Here is a 16,049-nt window from a genome sequence, read left to right on the forward strand (position 1 = left end):
TCAACAGATCCACAGGACTCCTACACCTTCATTCCTGTAAGCTACGTATATTTTCATTTGTTTCTGGGTAAGGGGATTCTGTGGAACTATATTCTGGAGGCGGTTTGCAAGCAGCTGCTAACTGCCACAGGCTTTCAGGATACTGCCAGCGACCTCGTGTCTAAGACACACACTGCTATTCATTGTTAATTAAAACTGACAGAATTAGAACATGTAGGCAGACTAACTGTGCCCCAAAATAAACCCTATCAGTAGCTTCAGAGAGAGTTTAGAAAGTGGCACAAAACCACATGAGAAATAGCACAGCACACAGAGATGGAATAAATCATCTTGAGGTCTGTTTCAGTCTTCTTAGAATTACCAAACTGAAGTAGTATGGATATCTAATGTAAGTTAATGCCACATTCCCACTTAAGAGTTATAAGCACTTTGCCATTTCACTAAATATTAGTATAACAGTCAGAATGCTTAGTGTAGGACACAGCGTATACATAGCTTTTCCATTGTAACAAAATAGTGCTGGAATAAACACTTTTAGATAGATCTTCGTGCAAATATTTGGGCACCCATCTCTTTTGAATGTACAATAAATGATTGGGTCCAAGGAAATTCAAATTTAAGGCTTCTGCTGTTTAGTCAAAGTCAGAGATTAGTAAGTAACACTTGCACACATGTGATAAATCCTCTAATGAGTAAAAAAATGGATATAGTGAAAAATATCTTCTAAGATAGTTTATGCATAGAGAAGTGTAATATGTGACCTTTACAATTAAACACCAACAGTGTTTGTGGCATACCACAATTAGACAATTTTCTTTTTATCTTAACTCATTCCACGTGTCCACCCCACCTCCCCCAACTGTCTAAATAATTGCGGAAGCCCAAGAGTTTCAGGTCATCCCTTACCTCTCATTCCCTAGACTTTTACTTGCATAAGGTTCTGCTATGCCTTCACTAGTCTTCCATCCCCAAAGTACCAAAGAGACCTGTGCTTAGTCAACAAAATCCCCCGTGTTTTCAACATTCTGTCTTCACTATTATCTGAACCCAATGTCACTCCAACATTAGCCATCATTAATCCCTGATTATCCTCCCAATACACTAGTTTCTCTGTTCCTTTACTTCCTCTCCTCCAATAAGTTTGCCCTCACCCTAACTCAGCCACCCATTTGTATGGGTATACCACATTCAGCTGAGTGGTACAACAGCAACTATGGAGCTGTGGCTACTGAGCAGCTGAAATGTGGTCAGTGCCACAGAACAAAATAACATTTTAGATTTACCGTATTAAATACATTAAAATTAATTTCACCTATTTCTTTTTAAATTAATTTATTTATGCATACAAGAACTGGGGTACAGGCCAGAGGTGTGGGGGTTGAGAGGATTCACCAGAGACAGAGTGGGGAACAGAACAGGCAGATCTACTGAAATACACTGCTGAGGGGAGCAGCGGGCAAGTCAGGAGAGGTCTGCTGTGCCATGTGGGTTGCTCCTTGGCTGGCCGGGGATGGAACTCATGCTGCAGAGGCTGCAGATAGCTTCATAGGTTGCATCTTAACCCCTTGCGCCACCAGGGAGGCCCTCACCTATTTCTTTTTTAATATGGCAATTAGAAAAATTTTTAATTATCTATGTGGTCTGTGTTTCCATTGGACAGGATTGCTCTATAATCTAGACCATGCTTGCAGTAACTGCACCTTTCACTGTTTTGATTTTTTAAGTGCCCTATCTTCAATTAGCCAACTCACTCCATTCTCAGCTTGTTCCCCTTTGGTATGACTTCAGAAATTCTCCACATCCACTTGGGTTTGCAAAAAAGTGATCCAACTCCTTCAATTTTCTCTCTTTATGTGGCTTAGATCCCACGGTCCGTTGCCTTGATTTTGTGGCAATAATACCTGGCAAGATCTTCCCAATTTATTAATCAGGGGAACGATGCTTTAACTATTCCATCCCAGCACCAAAGCAGTTAAAAACAAAATCAAAATCACACTGAAGGTCTCACTAAAGTAAATCCTTACACTGCCTGGCAGTCATACTACAATTCTCTTATACCTCTTTACTCCATTAATTTTCCCAATCACTCAGACAACTCCTTTATTCCTCAGGCTCCCAAGCCTCCTCTCAGCTTATCTCATAGATTTCACTGAAACAATTAACAACCAGAAAAGAACTCCCACACCCTCCCACCATTACTGTCTTATTGCTACAGATGAACTGGCAGAGCTCCTTCTAAGCCAACTCCTCCACTTGTGCCTTAGATCCCAATTCCTCAGGAACTCAGACACTGTTTAAACAATTCACCCCTTCCTCCTCTATCACTTTTCCCTCTTTCCAAGACAATTTCATCAACAGGGATATGCTGTAATTTTTCATCTTAAACTCTCTTGACTTCATACTCCCCTCAAGCCACTGCCTGACCTCTATTCTCCCCTTTAAAGCAAACCCACCAGAAGATATTTTTTTTAAAGATTTATTTATGCATACAAGAACTGGGGTACAGGCCACCGGTGCAGGGGGTGAGAGGATTCACCACAGACAGAGTGGGGAACAGAACAGGCAGACTGACTGAAATACACTGCTGAGGGGAGCAGTGGGCGAGACAGGAGGTCTGCTGCACAATGTGGGTCACCTCCCTGGCCACCAGAGGAGGGTCCCACATGGCGCGCAGACCTCTCCTGCCGCCCGCTGCTCCCCTCAGCAGTGTACTTCAGTTGGTCTGCCTGTTCTGTTCCCTGCTCTGTCTCTGGTGAATCCTCTCACCCTCCCACACATCTGGCCTGTACCCCGGTTCTTGTATAAATAAAATAAATCTTTAAAATTATATTTATTTTAGAAAATATTGCTGACTCTAACATTCAGATAGTCACCCAAATCTGACTGCCTATCCTCATTGTCACTCGATTTCAAAGCTCCCATCACTCTCATCAGAATATCTCAATAGCATCCTAGCTAGTTCCCTGCTTTAATTCTTCCCCTTAAAACTCCAAGTGAGATTACCTCACTTCTTTTTAAACCCCCAAAATGGTTTCCCTTCTGTCTGAACAAAAGGCCCCACATCATCTGAACTTCTTTTTTCTGTGTTCTTTGCTTTCATTTCCTACTTCTTTCCGCCCATGGTAACCTATTTGCTTTACCTCAAACACACCAAAAACATTACCGCCTCTGATCACTTACACTTATTATTCCTTCTGACACTCCTCCTCAAAATTGTATAGTGTGTTTCCTTGCCTTATTCAGGTCTCTACTCAAAATAAACTCCTCAGAGCATCTTTCCTTAGCCATCTTCTGAAACTGTACACCTTGTTACTCCACTCATTTACCTCCCCTGTCCACATTTTAAAAATTCAATAAATATTTACCATTGGAGGTAAATGTAATGGTTTTATTTTTTATGTAACTTTTTTTTACTATCCCTCCCTCCCCCAAACTAGAATATAAGCTCCTAAAGAACAAAGATAATGTTCCAAAACCCTAAGCAGTATGTGGTGCATGGTAGGCGAGGAATTTTTAGTGGATGAATGGATTATTCCATGAATACATCCATTAAATCTGTCTTGCTCTGTAATAGTTACATAGTATGGAACATTTAAAGAGCAGGATAACCAAAATGAAAATGCATACATTATGCAAAAATGAAAAATGATGTAAGAATTATATAAAATATTTTTAAAAAAACCAAACCCCTATTGTGATAAAATAAATAAAAAGCAGGATAATTTAACCAGTCCCTTACTGATAGTTTCAAATTGTTTCTTAAAATTTTGCTAACCACAAACAATACTGCAAGTCAACTCTCTTGTACATGAGTCTTTATGCACTTATGGAAGGATATCTAAGGAACTCCTAAAATCAGAATACCTGGAACTAAGGATACAGCATTTTGCTAGATCCTATATATGGGGTAAATGTCATTTACTATCAAAATATTTCATAGGGAACCATAATGCATGAGTGATAATAAAAAATACTAAACAAATCAAGGCATCCCAAGTTTGCTGTGATTTCTCATAATCCAAGATTATGATGTCTTTTTTCCTCCAAGGAAATTTTCATAACCTTCAAGAAAAGCAAGCAAGCAAAGTTCTAAACCCAGTTAAACAGCAACTACTCAAGATTACTTTGGTTAACTGCTTTTCTTCCCTCTCCCCAAGTACTGATAAACCAGTGAGGGGAGAATCAGACTTTATATTTCTTATGTACTAAAGACATTCTTACATTCCATACCTCATCTCGTCTTCCACCATTAAAAGAAGAACTAAAGAGTTTGCTGCTGCCGCCGCCCCTTTGAGGAGGCATCTTGTTAAAAGTTTTGCTTTTCTGTGAATTGGAGCGACGGGACTGGTTGCTAAAATTTTCATTTTTGGGGTAGGAAGGTTCACGTTTGCGATTACAACGCTTGGATCCACTTGAGTTCTTTCCATCTGAAAGGAAAAGCAAAAGAATTAAGAAATAATACCTACACCTGCCAACTGCTCTCCACTCTCCCCCCCACCCCCCAAAATGTGCTTAAACAAGGGTAAATGGGCTCTTCCACAATCTCCAAAAAATTGAGGTTTAGGCAAGACATCTTAAAGTACAGTGGTTTGGTTAAGTGATGAAGCCTAAAGGGCCTCTCCCTCAGGACGAATACATTATAAATCAAACCACACAGCTTCTCAGTTCACAACATCTTCCATTTTTACAGAGATCAACCACTGCTCTTGTAAAAGTCCATTCGGGCAAAGCAGAAACAGCCTATAGGTTTCCCACCCTATCCAAAAGTAGAATGTTCCTATTTGGTATGATTTGTAGGTTATTTTCTGGCTCTGGGAACACTATAACCATTAACTGATATGAAAAATGTTTTAGCATACCCCTACCAAATCAAACCAAATAAAAAATTCTGCTTTCACATAACAGGGAAAACCTATATTCATATTAAGAAAAAGTATTTTCTCTGGAGGCAGGACAAAAGACATTCTTCTATTTTTTTTTAAGGAATGTGATTTTTTTTTTTTTAAGATTTATTTATTTATTTATACAAGCACTGGGTACAGTCAGAAACGCAGGAGGGTGCGAGAATTCACCAGAGCCAGAGCAGAGAGCAGAACAGGCAGAGTGACAAAATACACTGCTGAGGGGAGCAGCAGGCAGCAGGAGAGGTCTGCGCTCCATGTGGGACTCTCGCCCGGCGGCCGGCGGGGATCAAACCTGTGCTGCAGAGGCTGCCAGCAGCTTCGCAACCCAGCGCTCAACCGCTGAGCCACCGGGGAGGCCCAAAAGACATTCTTCTTTAAATTCTAGCACAGTAGATACAATACAGTTACAGCTTAACCTTGGTCCTATTACACTGTGTTTTTAGAAGGCATAAAAGCAAAGGAATATTTAGATATGTTCTAGAGGTAAAACCGAAAAGGTATTAAGTTGAAAAAGGTTGAGCCCTAAGAACATTAGGTCAACATGAGCATTCATGGGGAAAAAATACTTTATTAAAAGATATAAAAATCAATGTTAATTCTGAAATCCAGAAATTAAATTTACCAGGACCTACATACAGGCTATCAAACTATGGTATTTACTTTTAGTCTCCATTTATGCACCTGCTACATATGACAGACGTACAAGATACACTGTCTTTTACCTGTTACCTTATGAACGTTTTTATGCATCCCTTGTTTTCAAAAGCATGATTAATGGCTGCACTGTTGTCCACTTAAAATGTAACATAACCAATCCCCTATTTACTAAACACTTAAGTGACTCCTAATTGTTTTTTTTCTCTGATTTAATATAATATTTTAGAAGTTTCTTTATACAGAGCCCATGTGTATGACTATGTCAAACTGAAGTATAATTAGCAAATCACGAGAATAAAGCTTTTTATACATCCTCAAGTTGCTTTCTAGAATCAATATACCAATTTATTTACATTCTAACACCATAAGAGTGTCTAGTTCATTACATTCTTTAATACTACTGAGCTGAACCAACTTTGCTGAATTCAAAGATAAAAATGACTTGTTTCAGGTTTTAACTTCTCTTTTTACTAGCAATAACTACTTTTTCAGTCTGTTTACCATTTGTATTTTGTGGATAAGAACTTGTTTATATTTTGTCCTATTTTTCTACTGGGGAACTGAACTGCACCAATTATTTTGTCCCCAAGAGAACAAAGAGCTCTGACCAGACACACTTAACATGTGCCAAAGTTTATCAACTTTAAATTTTAAATTTCAAACTTTTGAAAAAGCAAAATAAAAGCTACCCGAGAACCAGACAAATAAAGTGAATGAGACCCCCAAATTAGTCTTTAAGCAAAAGATTGATTTTTCTTTTCTCTTCGCTCACTCCAGCTTGTCTTATTTCAACATGGAAATCTGACCAAGTCAAGTCTGCATTCTAATGGCTTCAGAAGCAAAAACTTAGAATGGACGTTAGTGGACTTTAATGGAGAAATGCACTTGGAGGATTGAAAGGTGAGGTAGTAATTTACAAATGTCAAGAAGACTTCAGCATGAGCCTCAGAACTACAGCCCCTTACTCCCCAGCCCCTCTACATACAGTTTAAGTTTGTTTGTTAAAAGCGTATAATGGAAACATATCTGGAAAGGCAAAACAGCAGGCCATTACCTTTGGAAAATGGAGCTGTTCACTTATACCCAAATATAGAATCAGAATCACCCCAGCACCCAGGAAATCACCCAAGTGAGCTATTAAGGGATTCCTGAGCTCAGGCTTTCCTTCCTAAAATGTTAAATACACAAAATTACTGTTCTGTATACCTATTATAGGGCAATTTTTAAAGTTACTTATACCTAGAAAAAATTATTTCTAGACAAGATGACCTGTTTATTTTACAACAGGCTAAATAAATCCAAGGTGAGGCAAATCTTTGGAGAAGAGGAAATGTGAGTTGATAAACCAGAGTCCAAATTTTGAAAGCAACCATCTCACACCTGGTTCGTCAACAATATGGGATAAATAAACGAGAGACATGCCATCCTCTCCAAACCACTACTTGAGAGTCAAGCTGACAGTGCTAAGAAATGGCTGCAATGTAAACAGAACAGATGGGTCATAAAAACATACCCAAACTAGATTTACTCCACTGATTGCCTTTAGGTTCCAGTTAGGGAAAGTGGCCAAGGTTTAATCAGAAGTTAGAATTTAAAAACTAGACTTATACTTAACTATTTCAGTTAGCAACATTGTAAGACATGCTACCAGTGGTAATTTATAAAGTGAAGCTTCAGATCTCATATAAATTTCACTTTATCCTCTACCCATGAAATTATAATAAAATCTCAAATAGAAAATTCAGAGGGCTACAGAAGGCCAGCCAACTTTATCAAGAGAACAAAAAAGGTCTCATGAAGAAGACTGGTATATACAGAAAACACACATTTGCCAAAACTTATTATCCAGGGCTATTTCAGATGATCCTGCATTTCCCTGACTGTTGTTTTCAAAACAAGCTCACAATGGTTTGAACAAAATTAGGTGAAGTCTGATTCTACATTTCAAAGGCTCAAGAAAGAAAGTTGGAACTTATCTAGAGCTGCTTGTATTTCTTCACTTATTACCACAGTGGCAAGGAAACAGTTTCATAATACTTACAGAATTGCTCTCTGATGGACAATGAACTGCTCACTTCTAAAACAGATTACAACAGACCATATATGGAGTCATGATTTTAGCTGCTAAGATCAACTCTCTCTCATCTTGTCTTCCACTTACCTACGGGTATGAAGTCAGATGTGTAAAGTGAGAGGTTAGCTCTTATCTCTAGACTGAGGCAACAAGCAGCAAAAGATTGAAAGTACACTCAGGCCTGGGACCTAGAGATAAAGTTCAGACTAATATGTTTTAAATGTTTTATAGACAACTTGCCAGGATATACAGTGAAAAACATGGTAGAATGTTGTGGTCCTTTCTCTGACAGCAGATGACAGTAATGAGATGATCCACTTTCTATCTCGGAAATTAGACAAAGTCAAATTCCTGTAAGAAACACTGCTGAAAGTTTTAAATTTCAGAGTGGCAGTTCTCAATCCTGGCTGCACAAAAGAATCACTTGCAGAAACTTTGAAACTATGGATGCCACGGCCAAGAGCTGACCTCGACCTAAAGAAAATCTGAATTTTTCTAGAGAACCCACACACCCTTATTTTTAAGGGAAAAAAAGTCTTCAGGAGATTCTGATGCACAGCCAGAGCTGAAAACTGCCAAAAACTACCACTGCTAAGGCACATTCCAAAATGGGCAAAACCATTAGTTTAATGGCTCAAATCCAGAACTCAGGATCCCAGAATCAACAATTAAAGAGACTTGAAAACTTAGTCCACCATCTCAGTTTTTCCACAACTCCCTAATAGAAAAGCCTCTGTCAGATAATAGGAAACCTATCTTAGTTTTGTACCCCCATTACCATATTAAAGACCACAAAATTTTCAGTTAAGTAATTTGGCATTACCAACACTTCTAGCTCTAGTTCTAACAGGTGGCACAGTCTAGAGGTCAGAACACCAGCCAGGAAGTTCAGCTGCTGATTCATGCTGTAATCACAAGCAAGTTGCTTACCCATCGTCCAGAGTGGATGACAAGCACCTCCGGAGGGGCAACATATGGCCTTACTACAGAATCAACTGACAACAAATTGAATCCAGCTGAAATTAGTAATTCTGGATGAAAGGAAGAAAAAGGTGGTATCAGGAATGATGAATGTGCCAGTGAGTTTACATAAAGTGTTTTTATAAATATTCCTAGGACATCTTAGAATTCATTTGGACATATCAATCCAACACCCCTAAGCATTTCTGTCTGTAATTTAAGCCTAGTAGTCCTTTACCCTCCCTCCTCACAGGATCATGAAGACTAAGAAAAGGTCTACAAAATGCCTACCACAGTGGTTGGCACACAGTTGCTATTATTTGAAAGTCTACTATTAATAAATTCAAGTAATTCCTGTCAAATGCACCAACTAGGCTTCCAACAAAGCCATAAAAAACAAGGACTCCAGACAACAGGCTCTGAAATTCTTGTAATTTCTCTAAGTGGTTTTTATTGAAGGTTTCAAGTCACCTCAATTTTCAAAGCCATCAAAAGCTCTGGGTCCATTTACAGCTCAGGATCATTCTTCACAAGAGATTACCACTAGTAACCTGGCTTCTGGTACCGGAATAACATAAGAGTGTCAAGACAGTACTTCAAATTACCAACCCAAAATAACTGCTTCATAATACCTGACCTTCCCTTAACCTCCACGGCAGTACCATCCCCCACCCAGGGTGATGGAGCAAGAGGTTCTAGGCCAGGGTCCATAAACCGCCTAGTCTCTCTCCGCCCCCCCACCAAAAGATTTTTTATTTATGCTTACAAGAGGTGGGGTGTAGGTCTGGGTAGGGGGGGTGAGAGGATTCACCAGAGACAGAGTGGGGAGCAGAACAGGCGGAATGACTGAAATACACTGCTAAGGGGAGCAGTGGGTGAGTGAGGAGAGGTCTGCTGTGCCATGTGGGTTAGCTCCCTAGCCAGGGATCGAACCTGTGCTGCAGTGGCTGCAGATAGCTTCATAATGCTGAGACTTAATCCCTTGTGCCACCAGGGAGGCCCTCTTTCCCCTCTTTTTATAGTCTTTGTTCTTTCTAAACTACTTTCCCGAAGTCCTAACTCACCAAGTTATATATAAACTTCACTGGGATATATCTGTTCAATGTTCTTAGAGCTGCATCTGTGCCCTACTGGAACAAAGCTGTACAAATATATCCAAGAAAAGGAATGGTATGTGAATGTTTGAAGTATTAGTCAAGGCAAAGAAATTGGTATGCCACCAATCTGGCCAGAAAGATCAAAGAAATCCCAGCAGTCAAATTTACCTACTTCCTGTGTGCATGAAGGTCAGTAAGTCAGTTTGCAGGAACAAAGATTCAAGTATATTAATCCCGTAGCTAGGAAGCAAGTGTCCATCTGTGTTGTACATGTTTCAAAGAATAAAAACCAAAGGGTTCCCCCTCCCCCACATGAGGTAGGGAAAGGAAGAAAAGGGAATTCAATGCCCAAAATTAAAAAACACCTGTTCTTGTTACTTTGATAACCAAAAGGGAAGTTCTGTCTTTTCACTTTATCCTTCCTGTTCTTCAAGGCATTATTCTGAAAATCAAGAGGCCTTTCAATATTTTACAGCATAATCAAGTATGTCAAGTATTTAGTTCTCTTTTGAAATACTACAAAACTTTATGGAATTACGTGTATTTTGTTAGCGCAAAGCCACTGTGCAAGAGGTCCCAGAGTGGTATTTGTCGTAGCAGCACTGCTGTAACTTTCTTAGGCAGCTTATGCTATCTTTCAGCTCAACCTTTAAAATTAACCAGTATCAGAGTTCCCTAAGCCATTTTTAATCTCCCCCTGCTTTGTTTTTGAATTTGTTCCTAATTGCAAGCAGCGGATTATGGTTAATGAAGAACTATGTATTGCATACCACAAATCTACCTTTTTGCGAAGGGCATATACATCCGACTAGCCAGTAAAGTAGGCACTGGCAAACATGGTTAAGCTTCCTAAGAAACATATTAAACAAAAAATGAATGCTACCAGAGGGCACACTTGCGTATTAAAAAAAAAAACAAAAAAAAACAAAAGCAAAAAAACTAGGAAAAAGTCCTCTATATGGGTTTTTACTTACTTACTTCCTCAGAAGCTTTCAATAGGCAACATAAATGTTAATAGTAATTTATAGTATTTTATTTTTTTAAAAAAGAAAAACAGAAGTAGCTTTTTAAAAAAAGCAGAAATGACTAGAATGAATCCCACAATTAGCATTTATTCTATACAAGTTTATTTGAAATGTTAACACCGACAAATATTGGCTTTAGTCAAATTACAACGGAATACTTGATCATCCTGTTCAGTAATCTTAGTTCCACTAATCAACAGATTCATAGACAAAATATGGGTAAAACACTTTAAATGCTTTAGTCTTTTATTTTGTTTGGGTTGTTTCAAACTTTCACCTACAGTCTCACTAAAAATTAAACAAAAGGCATTTATTGCAGCTGACTCAAAAGTCAATGTTAGTGGCTTAAACAGGAGTCCCACAAAAACTAATTGAGAATTCATATAGGTAGAGAACTAATCCTTAACTTTACACCTTGTAGTACAAAATAAAGTTATTTATCTATAGTAAGAAATATTCAAATCATCGTAAACCAGTTCCAACGCTGGTCAAGAGGACTGACTACCCTTTCTAAGGGGATCTATGATAAAAGTCACACATATACAAAACCCCAAAATTAGTCTACATACTACTGTCTGACATAGCCAGAGTGTTCATACTAGTCCCTATTTAAAGCATTCTTTTATTATCAAGACAAATTGTCTCCAACTGAGTTCCACAAGCAGCATCTGTGATACTGCTTGGCACAAGAGGTAAACAAGTTTGCTACATCCGCCAGGTCAACTCTGAACTCAAGTCAGCCTTCCAGTTAATTGTTTTTTCCATCCATTTTCAGGTCAGACTTACAATTTTTTAATCTTCAAAAGTCTTGAAAAGTTTTCAACAACCGGAACCTCCACATTTGCAAAGTCCAAGTGTTCCCCTCTTTACCACACATTCCCACTTCCACCAAAAACAGTTTCCTGTTACTGCTAATATAATCACAACACGTAAGAAAGCAGACATTAGTACCCAGGCTTTGAAGGCTGGGAATTTTCAACTCCAGACTCTGCCAACTCCTAACCACCATGGCTCCTAAGCGTGTTCCTTCTGGAGGTATGAACAATTCCACCTTGCTGGACTGGTTAGTCACAGGGATATGGATAAAGGTGAAAGCCTAGCCTAGTACCTAGTACATGGTGAGCACTCTAAATAAACGGCAGCTACTATCATCACGACTGTCACAACTCAATATCGAGGCAAGACACACAAAAAACAGAATCTGCCCTAACACAGGAAAACAGGCATGTGCATTTGGTGCAGTAAGTATCAGGTAGTCTCCTCAGCTTCTTTCATTTGTTTCCTAAGTTCATTTCAATTATTATCTCCAACTCCACAGGGAAGGAAATGCAGGCGCTCAGGTCCGGCACACCTAAAAACACTTCACTCCAGAGTCTGGCTCTTAACCCCCACTCCACGATGAACAAAGTCATTCCCAGGATGAGTCTCCTTCAACAGCAGGATGGCTCTGGGGCCACCTTATGAAAAATGAGATTTGCGTCTGTGAAGTTCTAGGGGCCGTCCCTCCCGTTTAAACATCAACACCATCCAGTGCTAATTCCACAGAAAAGGCCAGAGCATCTCAGCAGGGTTAGCAGCGTGGACGCGTGCATGAGACAACCACATTCACGGCTTGCTGGGAGGCACCTACCAGCCGGGTGCCCTGCCTTTTCCTGAACCTCAGTTTCCTCCTCCGCAAAATGGAAACAACAGCAGCACCAAGGAGTCCCGTACACCACGCGGGCGAGCGCTCCCCAAGTGCTCACTGTAAATAAGGGGAGCCAGGGGAGGGGAGAGGAGCCACTGCAGAAGGCAGAGCTGCGCCCCCGACTGACCCCGGGGCGCGAGCGTCCTCCCCAGCTGCCGCCCCCGCTCCGCGCCCCCCGCCCGGCCGGGGTTCCCCCCTTACCGCTCTTGGGTTTAGACTCGCCGGCCGGCCCCGCCGAGGCGGAGCGGGGCGGCTGTTGCCCTTTGCTGCTGCCCGAGGAGGCGGAGGGGCCGCCGCAGCCGCTGCTCTTGTCCATGTCGGGGGCGCTGGCGGCGGCGCTGGGGGAGCTCTGCGGCATCAACGGGGGCCTCGGCGGCGGCGGCGGTCGGAGCGGAGCGGGCGCGGCGGGGACCCAGGCTCATGGCGTTCGGGGCCGGCGGGGGTCGGCGGCGGCAGCGGTTCTCGGCCTTCATGGCGACATTTTTCCCTGTTTCCTTCCTCAGCTTCTCAAACTAGAAGGAGAAGCGGCGGGCGGGGCTGGGCCCGGCGGCGGCGGCGACCGAGAGGCGGGGGAGGCCGGGGCGCGGGGGTCCGGGCCGGGCCTGGCGGGGCGGAGGCTGCGGGGAAGGGGCAGCAAGGGAGGTGCGCGAGCCCCGCCGGCCGGCCGGACGCGCTCTCCCGCCGCGGGCCCGGGGAGAGGGCTGGCTGTCTCGGTGCCGGGGACCGGGGCCTCCGACACAGCGACCGACACTCGCCTCTGGGCCGAGGCCGAGCTGCTCCGGGAATGGCGACGAGTCGCCAAACAGCATCTCGAAGAACCCGGATGAAGTATATATAGTGGAGAGGTTTGAGTGAGGCACTCTGGGAAATGTAGTTTCTGTGTACATCCGGGCCCAGTGGGTTTGTTTTTTTTTTTTTTTTTTTTTTCTTAACCTGTGAGAGGAAGTTCGATGTGGGGAGACGTGTAGTCCAGGTTTTAGTCTTAGTACATGTGCATTATAAGATGTGCTAATACTAATGCATCCAAACATTACAATGCCTGTGGAATTTCTTTATTAACTCATTGTTTAATTTATGATTTTTTAAAAACGATTTATTTATTTATGCATACAAGAGCTGGGGTATAGGCCAGAGATGTGGGGATGGAGGGGTGAGAGGATTCACCAGAGACAGAGTGGGGAACAGAACAGACAGACTAACTGAAATACACTGCTGAGGGGAGCAGCGGGCGAGACAGCAAAGATCTGCTTCCCCATGTGGGTAGCTCCTTGGCCGGCCTGGAATGAACTCTCGCTGCAGAGGCTTCAGATTGCTTCATATCTCCGTGCTTAATCCCTTACGCCACCAGGGAGGCCCTAATTTATGATTCTTGTTCTGTTAAAGAAAGGAATAAATACTTCTTGGCAGACTAAACTTAGAAACCTATTGTAGGACAGGGACTGTGCTGAGCACAAGGAATGCCAAAGTACTTTAAGATTGAGGCCTTTAATATATTCATAGTTTACTAAGTTAGTCAGGCAATTAAGAAACCACAACGGAAAAATATAACGACTATAATAAAGGTAACACAAAGCACTGACCAGAGCAGAGGCTCCGAGAGAGCACTTGGGAGGGATCAAGGAGGGCTTCTCAGAGGTGGTGTCACTTGAGCTGAGCATAGAAAGGGTGAGTGCAATTCCAGCAGTCATAAAAGAACAAATAAATAGACACAAAATTCTAGAATTCCTCTAATTGGGCTTTTTGCTCCTTATTAATCATTGCATGTTATACAGAACATTCATAAGTATATGGCAATTTCCTTACATTAACAGTTTAAACTGGGATAAAGAAAACTATATACTAATCTCACATTTTTAAATATCCTTAAAATGTCCTCCACTAGTCCTGTCTTGCTTCACCTTTTAACCAGTTTCCTACCCCAATCATATTTAAACGAAAGAATATCAACATAAGATTGGTCTGGAAATTTAATTTTTTAAAGATTGATTTATTTATGCATATAAGAGCTGGGGTACAGAACAGAGGTGAGGGGGCGGGAGGGGTGTGTGTGAGAGGATTCACCAGAGATGAGCGGGGAACATAACAGGTGATCTACTGAAAGACACTGAAGAGGGGAGCAGCAGGCAACACAGGAAAGGTCTGCTGCACCATGTGAGTCACTTCCCTGGCCGGGGATCGAACTCATGCTGAAGTGGTTTCAGATAGCTTCGATTTAACCCCATGCACCACCAGGGAGTGCTGCGATTTAACCCCATGCACCACCAGGGAGGCCCTGGAAACTCAATTTGATGTCTAAAAGGAATAGTCCCAAATCCTAAGGTTCATTCTATGTATGATGAAATGTAGAAGATGTACTAAAATTCCTTCATGAATTTCTTTCTTTTTTTCTTTTTTTTTTTTTTTTTTGTGGGACCCTCGCCGGCGGCCAGGGAAAGAACCGGCACTGCAGCCCAGCGCTCAACCGCTGCGCCACCAGGGAAGAATTTCTATTTTCTTTAATAAAGTTATGAGAACACTGATTACATGGATAAATCATTCCATCCTTGTATTACTATTAAAAAAAAGATAAATGAAAAACTCAGTGCAAGTTTTTTCAAAGGAGAGTGGTAGGTGTCCATCTGACAAGCTGCATTAAGCCAGGAAGAGATTTTTTTCATTTTCAAAATAGTTTCTTAGGTCCCTTGGCACTTTCTCCTTGTGAAATATTTACAGGAAATACACATTTAAAAAGAGAATCAATGCAGAATAATAAACTTATTTTTTTTTTTTTTATTTATTTTTTTTTTTTATAGAGGCATGTTTTTATTTATTTATTTATTTATTTTTTTTTGTTTATACATGCACTGGATACAGTCAGAAGCGCGGGAGGGTGAGAGAATTCACCAGAGCCAGAGTGGGGAGCAGAGCAGGCAGAAGGACCGAAGTACACTGCTGAGGGGAGCAGCGGGAGGCAGGAGAGGTCTGCGCACCATGTGGGACCTGCCTCCGGTGGCCGGGGAGCAGCCGGGGATCGAACCGGCGCCGCAGAGGCCAGGGCAGCTCGCAACCCAGCGCTCAACCGCTGCGCCACCGGGGAGGCCCCAGAATAATAAACTTAAAACTCACTACCTTCATCCTCTTTTGCACAAGAATATCTAAATAACCCTTTTCATTAAAAAAGAACAGGAAAAGTTGGCGGGTGAAATAAAACATCCTGAGAATGCCTGTTGAATCTAGAAAGCAGGAAAGGGACGATGAGTAGTGACTGGTTCTGACTTGCTAAATGGATACCAGAGATTTCCTTTCCGTTTATGAACGCCCTAGGATGATGAAATTGAACCACCAGCACAACAGGCTGTTTATTTTTCAAAGCGGTCCTACATATTTCTCAAGAATGGTCTGTAAATTCCTTGCATCCTTCCAGAGAAGTCTGTTCGTTTCCCAATACCCACACCAGAGTCCAAGAATCTGCACTTTAGAGATCAAACGGGTGATTCTTTAGCACACTCAAGTTTGAGAGAATAAATTCCGTAATCTTGGCTTCTTAACCACACCGGGCCTCGGTTTCCCCTTTTAACACCAAAAACAACAGGTTGCAAAAACTCAGTATCTTGCAGAAATCATAGGCATGGCCTCTGAGAGGTGATTGGGGTGTCCTTCTAAGGT

General features: G+C 41.6%; 1 protein-coding gene across 3 annotated transcripts in view; it reads right to left on the bottom strand.

Annotated features, from left to right (window-relative positions):
• Positions 1 to 12,777, bottom strand: part of RNF10 (ring finger protein 10) — a 32,801-nt gene extending 20,024 nt beyond the window's left edge. For 2 of the 3 annotated variants that reach the window (XM_037511039.2, XM_054695296.1), the window contains exons 1-2: positions 12,606 to 12,777; positions 4,231 to 4,427 (exon numbers count right to left, since the gene is read on the bottom strand). In XM_037511039.2, coding sequence (XP_037366936.1) covers positions 4,231 to 4,427; positions 12,606 to 12,762 — 354 coding nt within the window. In that variant the 5' untranslated portion in view covers positions 12,763 to 12,777. Of the gene's footprint in view, positions 1 to 4,230; positions 4,428 to 8,565; positions 8,651 to 12,605 lie in introns of those variants that run through there. The other variant, XM_037511038.2, reaches the window with a different exon arrangement.
• Positions 12,778 to 16,049: the final 3,272 nt, after the last annotated feature.

The sequence above is a fragment of the Talpa occidentalis genome, unplaced genomic scaffold (genome assembly GCF_014898055.3).
Source record: "Talpa occidentalis isolate TD23 unplaced genomic scaffold, MPIMG_talOcc4v2.1 talOcc4.14, whole genome shotgun sequence".
NCBI classification, from domain to species: Eukaryota; Metazoa; Chordata; class Mammalia; order Eulipotyphla; family Talpidae; genus Talpa; species Talpa occidentalis.